Source organism: Bos mutus, chromosome 18, assembly GCF_027580195.1.
Source record: "Bos mutus isolate GX-2022 chromosome 18, NWIPB_WYAK_1.1, whole genome shotgun sequence".
NCBI classification, from domain to species: domain Eukaryota; kingdom Metazoa; phylum Chordata; class Mammalia; order Artiodactyla; family Bovidae; genus Bos; species Bos mutus.
Genome location: NC_091634.1, coordinates 23,506,502 through 23,528,578, shown reverse-complemented (window position 1 = coordinate 23,528,578; position 22,077 = coordinate 23,506,502). Strand labels below are relative to the sequence as shown.

General features: G+C 42.3%; 1 protein-coding gene across 1 annotated transcript in view; it reads left to right on the top strand.

Moving 5' to 3' along the window:
* PKD1L3 (polycystin 1 like 3, transient receptor potential channel interacting) overlaps nucleotides 1-22,077 on the top strand; it is a 78,545-nt gene that overhangs the window by 3,548 nt on the left and 52,920 nt on the right. The window contains exons 4-12 of the mRNA XM_070386759.1: nucleotides 7,376-7,425; nucleotides 9,364-9,612; nucleotides 13,653-13,784; nucleotides 15,970-16,146; nucleotides 17,743-17,870; nucleotides 17,955-18,081; nucleotides 18,694-18,822; nucleotides 19,173-19,392; nucleotides 20,331-20,524. Coding sequence (XP_070242860.1) covers nucleotides 7,376-7,425; nucleotides 9,364-9,612; nucleotides 13,653-13,784; nucleotides 15,970-16,146; nucleotides 17,743-17,870; nucleotides 17,955-18,081; nucleotides 18,694-18,822; nucleotides 19,173-19,392; nucleotides 20,331-20,524 — 1,406 coding nt within the window. The remainder of the gene's footprint in view (nucleotides 1-7,375; nucleotides 7,426-9,363; nucleotides 9,613-13,652; nucleotides 13,785-15,969; nucleotides 16,147-17,742; nucleotides 17,871-17,954; nucleotides 18,082-18,693; nucleotides 18,823-19,172; nucleotides 19,393-20,330; nucleotides 20,525-22,077) is intronic.

Below are 22,077 nucleotides of genomic sequence, written 5' to 3'. Positions count from 1 at the left end.
TTGCTGCCTTAACGGATGCACGAGACTGAATTAATGCTGAAATGTGTCGTCATAGCACGGTACTCAGTAAATATCCTTTACATTCTGTTTTGTCTGATCTTAGTATTGCAGACTTTGCTTTCATTTTATATAGGTCTGTTTTCTTGGTATTTTTTTTGGCCATCCTCTTTTCACATATGCTCAAATAAAAGACAATTTTCCCCCCTACAATGTTTTCCATCAAAAAAGTCTTCTTAAAATCCATGTAAAGTCTTTCAAATCACAGTATGCTCAATTTTTTATTTTTGAAAAATACTATTTCTTTCAGTGACGTCAGTTGGTATCAGTGTGGGCTGATTACAGAGATCGCCTGACAGAACCGGTAAAAAGAGAGAGAAATTTAAAGTGGATCGAGTAATATTCTTAGGGGTAGGAGCTCACAGCTTCAAGGCTTAGGTGTCCTTGTCAACTAGCCCCTTAAGTTTCCTTTAAAAAAAAAAAGCAATTCAGAAAGTGTTCTTTAAAATACAAGAAAGAGAGTATTCTTGTAGAGACATTTTCTCATCTAGGGAGAATATATTTCTAAAGAACAAATGTAAAAATCAACTTTTCTGAATGCTTTGTAAATGGGTGCTTGTGAGGGGAAAATGTAGTGATATAATTAGATGAAAGTAAAGATGAGATATTTTGGAAAACTTAATTCTGAAATTTCTTCTGGTTATAATTAAAGCAGTGATGTTCAAGATGTATTTGAGAAGTTTGGATAAAACTATGTCTTGAAATTTGAGTTTCAGGGGAGCAAAGCCTCTAAATTTATATACTACTTTGTATGAAGTGATTTTAACTATTCCTTTGTAAAACTAAATTATTAAGTGTACATTTGATGTTTCACATATACCCTTCAAGTTTATATCATCAAATTTGCTCAAAAATAACTTTTAAAAAAATGTCCTCATTGAGAAAAGAGGAGATTGTCTTGTGTTTTTTCGATGTGTGGGCCTTTAAAAAACTTGGTGTTACTTTAAGTTTCATGTAAATGTATCTAATTACTCAGAATATTTTTATAGTCAGTTATCTTCTCCTTTTTTTTCCCATTATTTTTGGCTGTCCTGGGTCTTCGTTGCTGCACAGGCTTTTCTCTAGCTGCAGAGAGTGGAGGCTGCTCTTGGTTGCCGTGCGTAGGCTTCTCACGCGGGGGCTTCTCTTGCTAAGGAGCACAGGCTCTCGGGTGCACAGCTTCAGTAGCTGTGGTGCGTGGGCTCAGTAGCTGTGGTGCAGGGGCTTGGCCACCTCGTACCCGGGTCCTCGATCCCAAAGCAGGGATCGAACCGGTGTCTCCTGCATTGGCAGGCGGATTCTTTACCACTGTGCCGCCAGGGAAGCCCTGGCTTTCTTTAAGTAACAGAGGTCATTCTTGCCTTGCTCTGTGCTTTCTTGTTCTAATGCTTCCTTGTTACTTTTGCCTTTATTGAAATTTTGTTTTTCAATGGTTTTTTAATTCCTTATCTTCAAGAAGTTGTGTCAACATTCTTATGCCTTTGTTTTGCTAATTGTCAGACTCAGGAATGTTTGAACTCTCATCTGGTTAAAGGAACATAGTACAGGTTAATTTCCATGCCCCCACCCTCACTCCCTAGACCTTGTTAGTATAACTGTGGATTTTATTCAAGTTATAGTTATATTCAATAATTATATTATACAATGTCAACTTTAAAAGGAGAACAACATGAAAGTTGTGAGTTTAGTTTTTCTTCGGGGCAAAATAAGGACTGTAGCCCAGGAGACAGCATCTCAGATAGTTTTAAGAAACTGTGTCGAAGAGGTAGGGGGCAAGATCAGTATATGTGATTTTGGTGAAAGGGAAGAACATGCAATCAAGCACATATTTTTTTTTTCTTTTGCAGAAGGTTTCTGCCAGCAACAAGAGTAGTCATCACCAGGAAGGATTTTAGTGTTTTTTTTTTTTTTTTTTAACATGAGGAGATATAAGAATTGGGCTCATAAAATCAATTTGCAAAAATATCTAATTGTCTGAAGACCTGCCAGTTTTTCCCAGAGCACAGAGTGCCTCATTTCTGCTCTCCATCCTGAACTCCTTTCAGTGGGTTTGGAAAATCAGCAGCTGCACATGATTTAATCCTTGTAGATGGCAGTTTGCCAATTTGTAATTGACAAGAACTTCTCTTAAGAATAGTTTTTTCATGCTTTTATCACAGCCAGGTATCCAACAATCATTTAGAACTTATTTCTATTTTAACTGGTTTTGTATTTGTCACCAACCACTTGGTACCATGACTTCACACTTCTAGCTATTAATTTCTTTTTTTTTTAAGTTCATTTATACATTTATTAACCTCCACTTGCTCTAAATCAGAAGCCATACTAAGAACTGGGGATCCCAAGAATAAAACAAGGTATTCCTGCTCTTGAGCAGCTCTCAGTGTTGAGTTTTATTTGCAAAAATGTAATATTTTAAGCCATCATTAATTCACAATTGAAGTAGGCACTTACTCATGCTGCTGCTGCTGCTGCTGCTAAGTCGCTTCAGTCGTGTCCGACTCTGTGCAACCCCATAGACGGCAGCCCACCAGGCTCCCCCGTCCCTGGGATTCTCCAGGCAAGAACACTGGAGTGGGTTGCCATTTCCTTCTCCGCTAGCTATTAATTTCATCTCGCCTCTATTCCAGTTATTTTTTCACGAAAGATCTATTGGAAACTTGTGAATAATCAAAAGGGGTCTTTCTTGTCCCTTCCCAGTGTTGTTGTTCAGTTGCTTAGTCGTGTCCAATTGTTTGTGACCCCATGGACTACAGCTCGCCAGGAGGCTTCCCTGTCCTTCACCATCTCCGGGAGCTCACTCAAACTCATGTCCATCGAGTCAGTAAGGCCATCCAGCCATCTCATCCTCTGTCGTCCCCTTCTCCTCCTGCCTTCAGTCTCTTCCAGTGTCAGGGACTTTTCTAATGAGTCAGTTCTTTACATCAGATGGCCAAAGTATTGGAGCTTCAGTTTCAGCATGAGTCCTTCCAGTGAATGTTCAGGACTGATTTCCATTAGGATTGACTGGTTGGATCTCCTTGCAGTCCAAGGGACTCTCAGGAGTCTTTTCCAGAACCACAGTCCAAAAGCATCAATTCTTTGACACTCAGCCTTCTTTATGGTCCAACTCTTACATTCATACATGACTACTGGAGCTTTGACTACACAGACCTTTGTCGACAAAGTAATGTCTCTGTTTTTTAATATGTTTTCTAGGTTTGTCATAGCTTTTCTTCCAAGGAGCAAGCGTCTTTTAATTTCATGGCTGCAGTCACCATCTGCAGTGATTTTGGAGTCCAAAAAAATAAAGTCTCTCACTGTTTCCATTGTTTCCCCATCTATTTGCCATGATCTGATGGGACCAGATGCCATGATCTTAGGTTTTTGAATGTTGAGTTTTAAGCCAGATTTTTCACTCTCTTCTTTCACCTTCATCAAGAGGCTCTTTAGTTCCTCTTTGCTTTCTGTCATAAGGGTGGTGTCATCTCCATATCTGATGTTATTGATGTTTCTCCTGGTAATCTTGATTCCAGCTTGTGCTTCATCCAGCCTGGCATTTCTCATGATGTACTCTGCATGTAAGTTAAATTAGCAGGGTGACAATATACAGCCTTGGTGTACTCCTTTCCCAATTTTGAACTAGTCCATTATTTCATATCTGGTTCTAACTGTTGCTTCTTGACTTGCATACAGTTTTCTCAGGAGGCAGGTAAGGTGGTGTGATATTCCTATCTCTTTAAGAATTTTCCATAATTTGTTGTGATCCACACAGTCAAAGGCTTTAGTGTAGTCAATAAAGCAGAAGTAGGTATTTTTATGGAATTCTCTCGCTTTTTCTATAATCCAGCGGATGTTGGCAATTTGATCTCTGGTTCCTTTGCCTTTTCTAAATTTAGCTTGAACATCTGGGAGTTCTCAGTTCATGTACTGTTGAAGCCTGGCTTGGAGAATTTTGAGCATTACTTTGCTAGTGTGTGAGATAAGTGCAATTGTGTGTTAGTTTGAACATTCTTTGGCATTGCCTTTCTTTGGGATTGGAATGAAAACTGACCTTCTCGAGTCCTGTGGCCACTGCTGAGTTCTCCAAAGTTGCTGGCATATTGGGTGCAGCACTTTCACAGCATCATGTTTTAGGATTTGAAATAGCTGGAATTCCATCACTTCCATTAGTTTTGTTCGTAGTGATGGTTTCTAAGGCACACTTGACTTTGCACTCCTGGATGTCTGGCTCTAGGTGAGTGATCACAGCATCGTGGTTATCTGGGTCATTAAGATCTTTTTTCTATAGTTCTTCTGTATATTCTTGCCACCTCTTCTTAATAGCATCTGCTTCTGTTAGGCCCATACCGTTTCTGTCCTTTATTGTACCCATCTTTGCATGAAATGTTCCCTAGGTGTCTCTAATTTTCTTGAAGAGATCTCTAGTCTTTCCCATTCTATTGTTTTCCTCTATTTCTTTGCATTGTTCACTTAGGAAGCCTTTCTTATCTCTCCTTGCTATTCTTTGGAACTCTGCATTCAGATGGATATATCTTTCCCAATGTTAAAGGAAGATTTTCCCCAATTTACTGAGGTAATAGGCTGTTATTCAGTGACTTGTGACAACATTCACTCTAGCAGATAGGAGCTCTGAGGAGCTTTACAAGGGGAGACATTTTTATAGACAGAAATGAGCAGGAGCAAGGGCATTATACTGGGCATTTGCTGATTGGTTAAAACAGGCTTGCTTCCCTTATGTGGAGCCAAGGGAAGTCTTGGAGCCCTGTTATATGTGTTGTGCTGGGCAGGCAGGTGGTGACTAGTTGACCATGGCCTTCCTTCCCTGGGAGAGCCATTTGCTAATGTGGGGCTTAGCATGAGTGACTCCATCTTGGGCCCAATCTGGTTACTTTAATATCAATAAGCCATATGTTAGCAGAGTATACAGTTAAAACATAGGATCAATTGCTGTAACAGAGGTCAAAATGGTAGCTTAACTTAAACAGATGTTCATTTCTTTTTTATATAACAGTGTGAGGAAGAACTTTATGGCTGAAAGGATAGATCATTGGTTTACAGGACCCAAGAGCTTCCTTGTTCTGCCATCAACGTGTGGCATCTATCTCATGTCTATAAAAGCTGTCTTTTCTTCCAGAACTCTATGTTCACATTCTAGCAAATGGGAAGGAGAGACGAGAAAGCTGAGGGGCAGGATACAGGAGGCTGATCTTTTTTTTTTTTTTTTCCCCGTAAGGGCATAGCCTGAAAATTGCACCTATTACTTCTTCTCATATCCCATTGGCCAGAACCTGAACTCATGTCTGCACCATAGAGCAGGGAGGACTGGGAAATGTAGTCCTTAGCTGGGCTACCAGGTTCCCATTAAAGAAAGGGAAGACAGAATAGCCAACACACTCTGCAGTGAATGTAATACAATTCTTTCCCCATAGTCTTCTCCTCAAAACTCTGTAGACATCATTCTCTTGGTTTGGTTTTTGTTTTTTTTTTTGCATTTAATGCTATAGTGGAAAAGACTAAGGCTAAGGCTAGCTACCCACCCCGCCTTTTTTCCTGGTAGCCTTTTCCCCCCTATCAGATTGCTTGTATAATTTTTTAAATCCTTGCACTACAGAAATTTTCTTAGCATGCATTTAGATTGCTTTTCACTGATTTTTGCCTAGAATGTGATGTTGCATATATATATCTTTCTCAGTTCAAGAAAATTCTGTTCTGTTCTACCCATTTATCCCTCTCTTTGATTTGCGTTGGTTTAGGCTCTGAGAAATACCAGGTGTCTGTGTGCTCTCCTGCTGGTTTCTGCCCTCCACGTCTTTCCTGTCGTTCTTCTAAGGAAAAGATGGTTTCCTGTTTGCCACTCTTGCTGTTGCATCCTGAAAGAACTCCTGACACTCGCCCTGTGCACCACTGATGTGCCTTTTCCACCTTAGTTCTGCTCTGTGTTACCTCCAGTGTGGATCTTAGTTTTTCTGTAGCATTTCTGGTGTTCTTGAAGTCCTCTAATATAATTTATTTCTCTTTTAATCTCATTCTTATGCATATTACCTTCGATTGGTTTATCTTTAAGACTTTCTGTTTGGTGGCGTGGCCCCCCAAAAAACGACTTTGTCTCGATCAAGGATGTTAAACAGCTTCCTGAAATATTTTTCTGGATTTTGCTATTGATGATTTTTAGAGCTGTCGTTTCCTCTGAGTCCTTTGGAGTCAGTTTCCGGGTTCTAAAGTGCTATTCACAGGCTCCCTTTTATTCTTTGTTTTTGTTTTTTTTTTCCCCCTTAAGGCAAGATCTGTCAAAAGACATTTGTCTAAGACTAAGAATTGGATCACTCTTAAGTTTAGCAGCCCGCTGGTTTTATTTAATGGTTATAACCCCTTCTCAGATCGGCAGATGATGTTCTGGGTCAGTTTCCCATTCCCAGCAAGCTGTCAGCCTAATGGCCCTACTCTGAGGGGATGTTTTTCTCAACTCTGCATATACTGCTTTAACTTTCACATCATGGGATATTATTAAATCCATTCTCCAGATGAGAAAACTAAGTGGTTAAGTCATTTGTTCAAGGCTTCATCATAAGTCGCAGTAAAAGGCAAACCAGCTCTGGACCCCAGGTCTTTGACTCAGAATTCAGTTTCTTCAGTCCTTCTTACTTGTGTTCATCTTGATAGAAAAGCAGGGCAGCTGATCCGAAGAGCATCTCAGAACTGTGTCCTGCCCCAGCAGTAGTGGCTGCAGTGATTTTGCTGCTAAACGTACACACCAGCCTTGTGAACATCAAAGGGAGTGCTCTAAGAAGGCAAAGTGGACTTGCTGTGGTCAGGTCAGTGTGCATGGGTCTAGACACTCATGCTTTGAAAGAAATCAACCTAAGTTCGTAGCAAATAAGCATGGTAATATCCGGATATTGCCTTCAAATAACAGTTTTCTTACTGGAAAAATGTGGAAAGAGAATAAAAACGATAACGGTGATCCGGTAAAATGCTGTAAATGATCATTTCCTAAAGTCTGTCAGAAATATGCTCTGATTTATTGAATAAAAGCTCTTTTTTGGTAAAATTATGAGGCAGATATTTCTGCAGTAATATTTATATTCTGGCAACTTTATGATTGATCTGATTTAATATTTTCATACAGAGGATCTGGGTCTTGGAAGAGTGAGCGAAGGGATGAGACATTAGTAATGTGATGCTTCTGCTCCAGGAATCTGGCTTTCTACAGATCGAGCAACAGTGGGAAATGAGCACTTTGGCTTCCTACATAAAACAATTTGCATTGTTTTCAGAAACAAATAATCTTCAAGCAAAATAGAAATATTTCTATCCTAAGCCGTTCCCTTGAACATAATCAACTCTCTTTTTCCTATAGGAGACACTCGTCTTTCAACCACGCGTCACCAGCCTGCTGAGGCTAGTATGGTAAGTACTTCACCACAGTGCGCATCTTGAAATATGGCTCCCTTTGTTGTTCTTGGTGGGTTCTGCCAGAACTCTCCTCTGTCTCATAGAGGGCTCTGGATATAGGTTTTGAAGAAAGGAAAGTACTTAAGTGCAGCAAAGAATCAGGTCTGGTGGATGCTTTATTAAAGAAAATTTTAAAGCCTCTTTGGGTATGATGTTGGTACAATTATTTGTTGATCGGTTGTTGATTTATTCCCTACTTCATCCCAGAAAGGATTTGTGGCATCTTACCAAAATATATGCCGTGCAATAACATTTAAATAACATTAAAAAAAATTTTTTTTAAGAAAAAAAGAAAGAAATTTGAGTGAAAGGAAAACAGTGGTAGGAACTGCATAATCTATAAAATTTCACCTTCAAGGGACTGCTGTGGCAGTCCAGTAGTTAGGGCTCCATGCTTCCACTGCAGGGAGCTCAGATTTGAACCCTGGTTGGGGAACTAGGATCCCACAGGCTGTGCAGCAAAGCACCGCCCCCCACAAAAATTTACCTTCAAGAAATTTCTCAGCCTTCTTGCCTCTGTGTCCTGCATATTTATATTGTCTAAATAGATGCATATTTACTTGATCTAGTATTAACTGCAAAATATGTGTTTCTAGCAGCATGAAAGAAGGAAAATAGAGATGAAATAAATACCCTTTAAAGCAGCATCTCCCAAATGATGTTCTGTAAAATAACAACCAACATTGCTTAAAAGAAGGAAAACAAGCGAAGGTTTATGCCTGTAGGACTTTTCTGAGCCTTTCAGGTGCCCAGGCCTCACCATCTGCTCTGCGATCACACCCCAGCCCACACCACCGTCATCTCCCATCTAAGCTGTGCATCCACCACCTCTTGGTCCCTTCCTGCCCGTTCCCAACCCAGCAGTGCGAGGAGTCCTTCAGAGCACAATCGGATCACGCCCCTGCACCTCGAAGCCCCGAGTGTCTTCCCCACTCAGACTGAGTAAAATCACCCTGTTGTCAATTGCTTGATGCCAGCGCTGTCCTCACCCCCACCCCCAGGGTCTTCCTGATCACCCCAGTTCCCACTTCTGCTCATCTAGCCTCCTCGTTCCTCAAAGCCAGCAAGCTGTGGCCTCAGGGCCTTTGCACCCCTCTGCTGTCCTTCTCCAGTGTATTGGCAGAGCTTTCTCTCCCTGCTTCATTCAACTGTCAGCAAGAATACCGTTTCCTGACAGCCGAGCACCCTTTCTCTTCATCTGCTTACTTTTTTTTTTTTAATTTTTTTTAACTTGATTCGGTACACAATACAATGTGTATATCTGTCACCACCATGAAAATGGAGGCTCCATGAGGCAAGAACTTGGCTCATTTTGTTCACTGCTGTATCCTTGGTTCCCCAGAACATTAAATAGCACATGCTGCTGCTGCTAAGTCATTTCAGTCGTGTCCGACTCTGTACGACCCCATAGACGGCCTCCCACCAGGCTTCCCTGTCCCTGGGATTCTCCAGGCAAGAACAATGGAGTGGGTTGCCATTTCCTTCTCCTATGCATGAAAGTGAAAAGTGCAAGTGAAGTCACTCAGTCGTGTCCGACTCCTAGCGACCCCATGGACTGTAGCCCACCAGGCTCCTCCGTTCGTGGGATTTTCCAGGCGAGAGTACTGGAGTGGGGTGCCATTACTTTCTCCTACTTAGCACATAGTAGATGCTTAATTATAATTTAGTGAATGAGTGGCAGTGAGCACAGTAATATAAATTGTGGCTCTTAAAGAGGATAATACGGTATGCCACTTTCTCAAGACTGTGCACAGGATCTTTTTGAGAGAAATGCCTGTTAATACCGTACAGGACGTGGGGATTCTGGAGCAATTTTAGAAGCACTTGCCTGAATTATTCATCATTTAGGGAAATCGTATTCAGCCTTCTCCTTGGCGGATTTTTATCTTCTAGTCCAAGACCCTGTGCCATCGCCTCAGTCCGTTTCCTTCCGTGCCACCTGAAGTCACACCACAGGGGGTGTCAGTCACGCCTGCACCTACCAGCCAGCCTCTCCCTCTGACACCAGGGCTCCCCAGGCCTGGATCTGTAACACGTGCTGGAAAAGCTCTGGTAGAAATAACTGCAAGCCCCAAAGAAGACTCACACCCAAGTGTCTTCACCAGTCATCCACAAGTATCCTTACAGAACGCATCTGATCAGGTAAGTGTGGAAAATTGAAGTCACAGCCGGGGACCCTTGTGACCCTGAAAGAGCCCTTTTTGACCCTTTCCTTCTATATGGTGATGTTTCGAGAATATGCTGCTAGGAAGGAGCTGTTTTCACCCTTCTCCCCTGAGCAGAACGTAGGAATGCCTGACAATGATGGGGTTCAGGGCAGACTGCCCCAAAATGTGCCGCTGTGGCAATCTGGATTATTTCAAGCTGAAGACAGTTAAGGCCCAACAGACTCAAGAAGAACTTTTTACTTCCCTCTTCACTGTCTGAAAGAAATTAGATTAGGAGCTCGAACCAGGAAAAGAGCTATTAATGTTACCACAATAAATTTTCTTACATTAGAAACACTTCTCTGCATGGTGTGACAAGCGTGCATTTACCAGACCTTTCCTCTTGCCATCTTTCTGTGAATGTCTTCCTCCACTCCGAAGTCCCAGACCCCTGGCCCCTTATCCTTAGCTCAGGATGGGATCTAAACCTCAGTGGCCTGTGAAACTCCCATCTTTGGGACTCCCATACATATGTAATTATATTTGTTTCTCTCCTGTTAATAGGTTTTATGTTGGCTTAATTATTAGCCCAGCTGAAGAAACTGGAAGGGAAGAAGGGAAAAGGGTTCCTCTCCTAACAGACAAGCCTGTATCCCAATTCAGAGCTAAGCAAGTCTATGGAAATATTCCACAATGGGTTTTATACCCACTTCAGGATTTAATGTCTTATCATTTAATGATATTCTATTTAGTGCTTCAGGCGAGGAGGAAGCCTTATTCACCTGCCCCACTTTTTCAGGAGCAGCAAACCCTTCTGACAGCTCCTCCTACTCAACATCTCAACTCTTTTTTTATGTTTCTTCCCCCTTTGCCCCAAACCTTAAGATGAAGCAAAGCCATCGTGACAGTTTTGACTGAACAAAATTATCCTGCTTCTACCCATTTTTTTTTTAACACAAGCTCTACTTACATGCAAACATTTCCCTGCTAAAGAGGAATCCTGTTTACTCTGAATCTGCACTCAGTGTTAATGGAAGCTAGATGTTCACTATTGTCTCTGCTGGCATTGTGTTCCCCTGGGGAGAAACTGACCTACAGTCGTTTCAACAGACATGTTTTCTTTAAACAAAGGGAAATCTGAAGTGTAGACTCCCCAGGAGTCTACAAATAAATGACTATAAATATTAAGAGAATTTAGTAGCGTTGCTGAATACCAGGTTACTATAACAAAGCTAATTGTACTTTTACAGATCAGTAACATTCAGTTAGCAATTTAGATAAAGAAAAAAGATATAATAGCCAAGTATGTAGGAGCACAGATAACAAAGTGTTAGTCACTCAGTGGTATCTGACTCTTTGCAACCCTATGGACTGTAGCCCACCAGGCTCCTCTGTCCATGGGATTCTCCAGGCAAGAATACTGGAGTGGGTTGCCATTTCCTACTCCAAGGGATCTCCCCGACCCCTGTTCAGTTGTATGGTCCGTGAGGGTAGGACCATAGCTGACTGGAAGTGCTCTAACTCCTGAATCTGGCGGCACACAGTAGGCATTTAATAAAGATTTATTGACTGTGATTAAATTAAGCTGTAAGTGGAGTATTCCCTGGTAATTGGACCAAGTCATTGGTATAAACAGAGATTATCTCAGGGTTGGACTTTCAGTTTGAAAGCAGTGACCTCTTAAGCTTTGGGGCAGGTCCAGTGCTCTGGGTTTGTTTTCTCAGAGGTTTTCTGCCTCCACCTCCTGCCAAGTGGTATTTAAGGTACTACCTTCTCAAACATGAACTCTTGAATTGAGGGAAATAAACAGGGTGGGGAACCTGAAAGATTTAATATACTTCCAAATAGAGAAGATTGGGTTTGTTTGTTTGTTTTGGCTGCACCGTGCAGTGTGCATCTTAGTTCCCTGACCAGGGGTCAGTTCTGTGCCCCTGCATTAGGAGCATGGAGCCTTAACCCCTGAATGACCAAGGAAGTCCCTGGAAGAGTTAGTTTTATTTCCATGTGACCCTTTCTTTTTAAAATTTATTTTTAATTACAGGATAACTGTTTTACAATATTGTGTTGGTTTCTGCCTTACATCAACATATATCAGCCATAGGTATACATGTGTCCCCTCTGTTCTGAACATCCCTCCCACCTTCCATCCCACTCCAGCCCTCTGTGTTGTCACAGAACCCCGGTTTGAGTTCCCTGAGTCATACAGCACATTCCCGCTGGCTGTCTCTTTTACACATGGTAGTGTGTGCGCATCCACGCTACTCTCTGCATTTGTCCCACCCTCATTCCCCACCTCCCCATGTCCACAAGCCTGTCCTCTGTGTCTTCATCTCTATCCTTGCCCTGTGAATAGGTTCATCAGTACCATCTTTCTAGATTCCATGCTGCTGCTGCTGCTAAGTCGCTTCAGTCGTGTCCGACTCTGTGCGACCCCAGAGACGGCAGCCCACCAGGCTCCGCCATCCCTGGGATTCTCCAGGCAAGAACACTGGAGTGGGTTGCCATTTCCTTCTCCAATGCATGAAAGTGAAAAGTGAAAATGAAGTCGCTCAGTCGTGTCCGACTCTTAGCGACCCCATGGACTGCAGCCTACCAGGCTCCTCCGTCCATGGGATTTTCCAGGCAAGAGTACTGGAGTGGGGTGCCATTGCCTTCTCTGCTAGATTCCATATACACGCGTTAATAGACGGTATTTGTTTTTCTCTTTCTGACTTACTTCACTCTGTATAATAGGCTCTAGGTTCATCCACCTCATTAGCACTGATTCAAATTCATTCCTTTTTATGGTTGAGTAATATTCCATTGTGGTAACTTCCCTGATAGCTCAGCTGGTAAAGAATCCACCAGCAATGCAGGAGATCCCAGTTCAATTCCTGGGTAGGGAAGATCCCCTGGAGAAGGAAATGGCAACCCACTCCAGTATTCTTGCCTGGAAAATTCTATGGACAGAGGAGCCTGATGGGCTACAGTCCATGACGTCCCAAAGAGCCAGACACGACTGAGCGACTAAGCACAATATTCCATTGTATTTATGTACCACAGCTGCTTTATCCGTTCATCTGTCAGTAAACATCTCGGTTGCTTCCATGTCCTTGCTATTGTAAATAGTGCTGTGATGAATATTGGGGTACATGTGTCTTTTTCAGTTATGGTTTTCTCAGGGTATATGTCCATAGGTGAGATTATTGGGTCGTATGGTAGTTTTATTCTAGTTTTTTAAGGAATCTCCGGACTCTCTTCCATAGTGGCTGTATCAATTTACATTTCCCTTTTCTTCATATCCTCTCCAGTGCAAGAGGGTTCCCTTTTCTTCACACCCTCTCCAGCGTTTGTTTGCAGATTTTTTGGTGATGGCCATTCTGACCCGTGTGAGGTGGTAGCTCATCATAGTTTCGATTTACATTTCTCTAATAATGAGTGATGTTGAGCATCTTCTCTTGTGTTTATCAGCCATCTGTATGTCATCTTTGGATAAATGTCTGTTTAGGTCTTTTGCCCACTTTTTGATTGGGTTTGTTTTTCTGGTATTGAGTTGCATGAGCTGCAGGAATATTTTGGAAATCAATTCTCTGTCAGTTGCTGCATTTGCTATTTTTTTCTCCCATTTGGAGGGTTGTCTTTTCACCTTGTTTATAGTTTCCTTTGCTGTGCAAGAGCTTTTAAGTTTAATTAGATCCAACTTGTTTATTTTGGGGTTTTTTTTTGCATTACTCTAGGAGGTGTGAGCCTCACTTTTGATCATGGCATAAGACTTCAGCTTATTCTTATAAGTCTTATTTCCAGCTTCATTTATCCTTGGATCTGTCATTGTATAACCTGGTTATCTATTTTCTCTACTGTATAAAGAGGTGAAAATAAATTATATCTATTTGCAGAACAGCTTGTGAAAGTATCGATAGTAATTGTTGTGGAGAGTCTGATTCGTAGAGTTTGTAATAGTATCAAAAGTCAACTCTTGTTAAAACAATGGCTCAAATTACTAAAATGCAGTAATTTTATATAAATAATTTTGAGAAAACTCTTTGTTCTCAATAGATCATAGATGAGATAACAGGGAACTTCAGCAAAGCAGTTCTTGGTTTGCGAGCTCACAACAAACTGCAGAAAGCTTGCGAGATCCTCGAGGGACTGGCAGCCTTTATCCCAGGATTTTCTGAGTCAGCTCAGGTAAGCAGAGGGCGACTTGGCGGGGGGAAGGTATGAAGAGGAAATGAAAAAGAGAAAAATAATAATAAAATAGAAAATAGATCATCTGGAGATTGTGCCTTGTGCAGAATTTAACATTATAAAAGTATTTTGTGGCGATTCAAATATTAGCAGGTGTTTGAAATACCTTCAGATTGGAAGATTGTAAATAATCGGTGACATTCTCAGAAATGCTGTGTTTATTTTCTTTTGTCTGTTTATCAGGTACTGCCTTTCTGATACATCTGTTAGGAGAAATCATGGGAGACAAAAATAGATCCACTTCTTGAGGTAGATAGAGACGGACATCCCTGAAGCAGGCATCGAAAACCCCGTGATGTCTGTATTTATGGCAGCCATCTTTGCCAGTGTTACTTCCCCCTGACTGGTCATGCCTCTCTTCTACTTCTTACACGTTAGTAATTAAGGTGGTAGGATTAGTGAGAATTTTAAATTCTTCTTTTCCATTTCCTATATTTTAAAATATTCTGCTATAAGCACATAGGTGCAGTCTGGGTTGGTTTATTTAGACTTTTTAATTACATAAATAGTGTGTGCTTATTACTCAAAAATCAGAACAAAAACATTAAGTAAGAAATGGAAACCTTCACTATCTTGGTCCTTCTTGCCAATCTCATTCTCTAGATGTTACTCTCTGTAATTTGTTATGCGTAACCCTCCAGACTTTTGTCTATATGTACACAACTTTGCCAAAGAAGGCAATGGCACCCCACTCCAGTACTCCTGCCTGGAAAATCACACAGATGGAGGACCCTGGTGGGCCGCAGTCCATGGGGTCACTAAGAGTCGGACACAACTGAGCGACTTCACTTGCACTTTTCACTTTCATGCATTGGAGAAGGAAATGGCAACCCACTCCAGTGTTCTTGCCTGGAGAATCCCAGGGATGGCGGAGCCTGGTGGGCTGCCGTCTCTGGGGTCGCACAGAGTCGGATACGACTGAAGCGACTTAGCAGCAGCAGCAGCACACCACTTTGCTATTTTGTGTTAACAAAAATGGGGTTAAATTATTAATATATACATTTTTCTGCTTCTTAATGTTTTTTCTTAGTACTCTGTCATGGATATCTTTTCATAGCAGCATACAGACATGAACTCACTATTCTTGACGCTCATTTGAATATTTTTCATTTGTTTACCCTTGCGAACAGCATATCCATGAACATCCATGTACCTACATCTTTGAGTGCTTATGCAAACATGCCTCTGGGATAGAGAGCGAGAAATAGAATTGATGGACTCTTAAATTTTTAATCAATGACAAAATCGCCCTCCTAAAAGGCACCATTTTACATTCTCACAAGCCACGTCCTCACACTCTCACTTTTGCCAATTTAAAGGCTTAGAAAAGAAAGAAAAGCATTTTATTGATCTGTAAGGAGGTCAGACATCGTTTTATATATTTATTGGCCATTTTTATTTGTCCTCTGAATTGCTTCTGTATGTTCTTCACTCATTTTTCCCCTTTGGGTTTTTTGGTCATTTTCTTATTTATTAAGAATAAGAGAGCTTTACTATTAACTTTTGTTATATAAGTTGCTGATATTTGAGCAACATGTCTTTTTAATTTTGTTGCATTTTTTATTTTGCAGAGGTCTTTAATATACGTAACTTTGAAAATAACATTTCAAAACAAAAATTGTTATAACTGCAGTGAATATTCACTAAATATCTGTCAGCTAGCTTCACCTTATTAGTTGACTTTTTTTTTTTACTTGCAAACAACCCACAGAAAGGAAAATTGGTGTTTTCTGTTTCATTTAGAAATTCTCCTTGATCTCCCTTTTAAGTCTATCTTCAGTGCTTTGGAGGCCTAAGTACAGAGTGATAGTCTACTTGGTATTTCTGTCAGCATTGCTCTTTTCCTCAGCATTTCTTTTTCTTTTTAAGCTTCTGTTAATTAGATATTTGATCTGCTTATCACAGTGAAAAGGGTTGTGTTGGTTCCTTAGAATAACCAGAAACACACATCCTCCTTTAGATAACGTGTAACAATATATCTTCCTTCCCTGCCAAGTTGTAATATTGCTTCTTATAAAAATGCATTGGAAGTGTGTGAAGAACACAGAACTCCTTATAAGGAGAACCCAGGTTTAAAGTGGTCATAAACAGTGCAGGGATGTGTATGTGTCTGCTGAAATTCCAGGTCAGGGTCATCAATACCCTTACAGACCTGAATGAGCAGCTTCTGCAGAGCCCATTTCTGAATAGCAGCAACCCAGGCTCCAGAACACCTGTGACCATCTGCCTCCTCCACTCCCTCAACAACGTAATGAAAGCTGGTGAAGCAAGTCGGCCAAGACATGGGCATCGCGTCGAGCAGGTGGGTACAGTGTGTGCCAGTGGCCAACTCCGTTTAGAGACCTTTTCATCTTGACAGATCAGGCATCGACATGGCCTTTCCCTAGACCTCTAGCTGCTGCTGCTGCTGTCGCTTCAGTCGTGTCCGACTCTGTGCAACCCCATGGACGGCAGCCCACCAGGCTCCGCCATCTCTGGGATTCTCCAGGCCTCTAGAGAGCCCAGCTAAACAGGCACCACTCAGGAGACTGCTCCGTCAAGCCTGCTCCCAGTCTTCTCTCCGCCCCACCACTGAGCCAAGAATGCCTAGTGCTGAAATCCAGTGAATTCAGTGAAGGGTTTGGCATATAATAAACATTCCACTAAATACATTATTTTTACCCTTCACATAGAAAGCTGTTCAACATCACTCGTCACTAGGGAGCTGCGCATCAAACCACCATGAGATCCCACTTCACACCTAGACAGACAGACAATAACAAGTGTTGGCAAGGAGGCAGAGAAACTGGAATGCTTATATGTTTTTGGATTGTAAAATGATGCAGCCACCTTGGAAAACGGTTTGACAGTTCCTCAAAATGTTAGAAAGAGAATTACCATGAGGCTTAGTAGCTTTATTCCTTGGTATGTACCCTCATAGGTCCACACAAAATCTTGTACCCTCGTGTTCATAGCATTGTTCAAATAGCCAGGTAGCCCAAAGAATGGGAACAGTGCAGTGTCCATGGTCTGATGATGGGTAAGTAAAGTGTGGCATGTCCTTACTGATGGAATATTACCTAGCAACAACAACAAAAATGAAGTACTGATACAAGCTACCACATGGATGGACCTTGAAAACACTATGCTAAGTAAAAGCAGCCAAACATAGAAGATCACAGTTCCATTTATGTGAAATGTCCTGAAGAGGCAAGTCTGTTGACACAGAATGTGGTTTAGCAGTTGCCTCCTGCTAAAGTAACTCCTTGAGGGTAGGAGGGAAAAGGAGGGACAGAGGATGAGGTAGTTCACTGGCATCACTGACTCAGTGGGCATGAGTTTGAGCAAACTCTGGGAGATAGTGAAGGACAGGGAAGCCTGGCGTGCTGCAGTCCGTGGGGTCACAGAGAATCGGACATGACTTAGCGACTGAACAACAAAAGGTAACTACCAGTGGGAGTGGGGGCTGGGATAGCAGAATGGACAGTGGCTGCCACTGGGTGCTGGGTTTACTTTAGTGAAGGTGAAAACGTTCTACAATTAGATCGTAGTTATAGTAGCACAGCCCTGAGAATATAAAAAACACTGAATTATATACTCTAAATGGGTGAATTATATGCGTAATTTCATTGCAAAAAAAAACTTTAGAAAACATTCATCATAAGCAGGTCTCGGGCAGCTTATGTCATGGAGCAAAGAAATAGTTCCCTGGGTGGCCCTCTTAGTTGATGCAAAGGATGATGCGTCCTTAGCTAGATGGCAAGTGCTCTCCGTGGGTCCTTCCAGTGAGTGTCACCTTTCATTTCATCACTGTCAAGGTCCTTGTCCCCTTTTCCTCCCTCTCAAACTGTTGTCTGACTAACACAGTACACCGAGGTTACACGAGCCACCTGGTATTGATGTTTCTCTCTAAACGCAGGTAGAAAATATGCTGAAAATGTCCTTGCTGAGCCTTGGGAGGATCCAGGAGGCGTTTCTGCAGCGGAATCGATGTGCTGAGCCTGAGGTGACTCTGACCTCTTCCACTGCCGTCCTGATGCTGAGCAGGTAACAGGAGGGAGTTTCGTTTTAGGCTTTGGACTTTTAGGGAACAAAGAGCAATTGATTTCCATTCAACTTCTTTTTCTCTAGGCAAAACATATCAACGTTGCCTCTGAGCTCTTTCACCCTCGGTGACCCAGCCCCTGTGAGGTTAGGCTTTCCATCGGCGTCTGCCCTGGAGGAGCTCTTGAAAAAACACCCAGGAGTTGATGTCCAAGTGAGTATGAAATTGATTCTGATCAGAACGAACATGGGATGTGAAAGTGTAGGCTGAGAAGACAGAATGAGAGAAAGTCATGTGTGCTAATTTCTATTTCACGCTGGCAGGAATGGAGGACTCTTAAACATGACCCCTGCTAGAGGTTGGGAGCATTAAACAGACTTCTAGGTTTCACTACGCTTTTGGGTTATGATTTGAACTGATCTGAACTCTTCAGTTTTTATACAAAACTGGAAATCTCTAAATAATCATCAACTCAGTGTACCAACCTAGTCATGTCAGCATATTTAATTTCTTTCGGCAATCACCTAACAAACGGAAGTAAGATTGTAGCCTTATCCTGGAGAGCAGAATTCTTACTTCCTAGTAAAATGAATCCTCCAAGTACTGAGGTGAAACAAAAATAGTAATAATTCTGAGGGTCTCAAGCAAATGATTCACCTTTAATTAGCTGCTTATTCCTTGTAGAATGTTATAATGACAAATATTTCAAATGCTAGTCAGGGGAAATCCCGGCATTTACTTTGTTTTCCGATCCCCTATTACCTACAAGCATGTTATTTATAAATTTGTGGGCAGTTGAAGAAGCTGAAGTGTTCTTGTCTCTAGGTAACAGGACTGGCTTTCAATCCCTTCAGAGACTTTGACGAGAAGAAGATTGTTGGAAGCATCGGGAGTGTGTTACTAAGCTCTAATCATAAACTGCTCCAAGTCCATGACTTAATGGAGGATATTGAGGTATGACTTGATTATTAGGGAATAAAAAAGAAGGAAATTGGATCCTGGAGAATAGGATGGGAATTTACAGCAACTGAAGGGAATCATTTTAGACTTATGGGCATGCTGTTGTTTTGTTATTCACGTCATTACTTAGGATTCTACAGAGAGACCCCCTCACACTTGGGAGAAAGCATTTTAGGTCTGAGACTATATACTTCCTTGTAGATCCCTGGCACCGTGTTACCTGCTAGCATTCACAGAGGAAGACCTAGCAGGTTCTACTCCATTATCATGAAGAAGGCGTCTGAAAAGCAGCCATCGACGAACCCTCTTAAACTTGGAAATTAATGAACTGTCTCTTATTCTAGATCATGCTCTGGAGAAATACGAGCGTGGAAACCCACCGCACCAGCCTCAACATGAGCACAGACCACTTTACTATCACGGTGAACGTCACCTCCCTGGAGAAGTCCCTGATGGTGTGCATAGAGCCTGAAGGCCCCCTGTCACTGACACTCCACCTGGGGTTCCAGCACCAGCCCAACCTCACCCACTTCCACCTGCCGAAGGAGAAGGTGTCACAGAAAGGTAAGCCCCAACCAGATGCCAGAAACTTTAGAATGCATGTTGTTCTTTTTTTTTTTTAACTTTTTATTTTGAGATAACAAAATACAACTGAGATCATTCACATGCAGTTATAAAAAGTAAAACCCAGAGATCTTACATGCCTGCTGCCCACTTTCCTTAATGATTACTCCTGCGTAACCGCGGTTCAGTGTCACAACCGGGAAGTGACACTGACCCAATGCATTGATCTTCCCTGGATTTCGCCAGTTTTACCAGCATTCTTGTAATCACTTTTCAAGTGACTCTTCCTGTTAAACAGGGCTGCTGAGCCAGCACCTCTCACTGGTGGCTGGCCAGCTACAAATTGTGTCTGCATCACTGGCAGGCTCTTTGCTGATTCCGAGCATGTCCTCTGTCCTCCTTGCTGATCTTGGCAATAATATGTCCTCAGAAACTGGAAGGGATCTTGGAGATCCTTCGGTTCAGATTTTGTGTTTGAAAGATGAGAAAACTAGCTTGTCTGGGTGACCTGCCTTGGCCCTTAGCAGCCAGCTGGTGACAAAGCCAGGCCCGAAACCCAGCCTCCAGTGTGCAGACCAGGACCTGGAGCTGCTCTTTGCCTGCCCACGTGTCGCCCTTGGGTTTCTCTTGTTACCAAGGTTCTCTTGTTATCATTTTGAGGTGTGATTATTTCATTTTTCTAAAACTCATAATACATTCTAATTCCTTAGACCAAAATCTTCATTTATCAAAAACATATAATTTTTTTTTTAATGGAACAGGAGTCATCCAGAACCCCAGATTATATCACCGGTCATTTTCTTTAAAACCATTTGTGATGTGAGGCTTCTTGTTTCCCGTTTGTAAAATAATAACAATAATAGACCCTTCTGAAGAAAGGTTCTGATGGTATTTTTGTCCTCTTTGAAAGGCGGCTAAGCACTTTTGTTTGTTCTCAGATGAGGAATACACATGGGTGCTGACGCCAGAGAAACTGCGGTATGGGGTCGGCACCTACTACGTAACAGCTGTGTTGGATAAAAGCAAAGAGGGCACTCAGCGGACGCCCACCCTGCTCTCGGTGGTCACTGCCGTCACTCAGTGCTACTTCTGGGACAGCCTCAACAGCATGTGGAAGAGCAGTGGATGCCAGGTCAGAAGCTGCCCACCTCTTTTTTTTTTTTAATATTGTTTTCATTGAAATATGGAGAAGGCAGTGGCACCCCACTCCAGTACTCTTGCCTGGAATCCCATGGACGGAGGAGCCTGGTGGGCTGCAGTCCATGGGGTCGCTAAGAGTCGGACACGACTGAGCGACTTCACTTTCACTTTTCACTTTCATGCATAGGAGAAGGAAATGGCAACCCACTCCAGTGTTCTTGCCTGGAGAATCCCAGGGACCGGGGAGCCTGGTGGGCTGCCGTCTCCGGACACGACTGAAGTGCCTTAGCAGCAGCAGCAGCATTGAAATATGATTGCTTTACAATATTGTGTTGGTTTCTGCTGTACAACAAAGTGAATCAACCATATACACATATCCCCTTCCACTCCCCTCTCTAATTCATCACAGAGCACTAAGCCTGAGCTTCCTATGCTTCACAGCAGGTTCCCGCTAGTATCTGTTCACACATGGAAGTGTGTATGTGTTAAGTTGCTTCAGTTGTGTCCAACTCTTTGCGACCCAGTGGACTACAGCCTGCCAGTCTCCTTAGGCAAGAATACTGGGGTGGGATGCCATGCCCTCTTCCAGTATCTTCCCTGGAAGCATATATATGTCAGTCCTAATCTCCCAATTTGTCCCCTTCGCCCCCTGTGCCCACATGTCCATTCTCTGCATCCGCATCTCTAGTCCTGCCCTGGAAATAAATTCATCAGCACCATTTTTCTAGATTCCACATACATGTGTTAATATGTGATATTTGTTTTTTTCTTTCTGATTAACTTCACTCTGTATGATAGACTCTAGGTCCATCCACATCTCTACAAATGAACCAGTTTTGTTCCTCTTCGTGGCTGAGTAATATCTGTTGTATATATGTACCATGTCGTCTTTTCTATTCATCTGTCTTTGGACATTAGGTTGTTTCCATGCCCTGGCTATTGTAAACAGTGCTGCAATAAACATTGGTGTACGTGTGTCCTTTTGATTTATGTTTTCTCAGGGTATATGCCCAGGAGTTAGATTGCTGGGTCATATGGTAGTTCTAGTTTTAGTTTTTTAAGGAACCTCCACACTGCTCTTCACAGTGGCTGTATCAGCTTACATTGCCACCAGAAGTGTATGAGGGTTCCCCTTCCTCCACATCCTCTCCAGTGTTTATTGTTTGTATATGTTTTGATGATGGCCATTCTGACCAAAGTGAGGTGACACCTTATTGCAGCTTTGATTTGCATTTCTCTAATTAGTCGGGTTTTCCTGGTGGCTCAGATGGTAAAGAATCTGCCTGCCAGGGCAGGAGACACAGGTTCGGATCCCTGGGTCAGGAAGATCCCCTGGAGAAAGAACCGGCAACCCACTCCAGTATTGCCTGGCAAATCCCATGTATGGAGGAGCCTGGCAGGCTACAGTCCATAGGGTCACAAAAGAGTCGAACACAGTTTAGAGACTAAACAACAACAATTAGTGATGTTGAGCTTCTTTTCATGTGTCTCTTGGCCATCTGAATGTCTTTGGAGAAATGTCTGTTTAGGTGGAAGCTGCCCAAT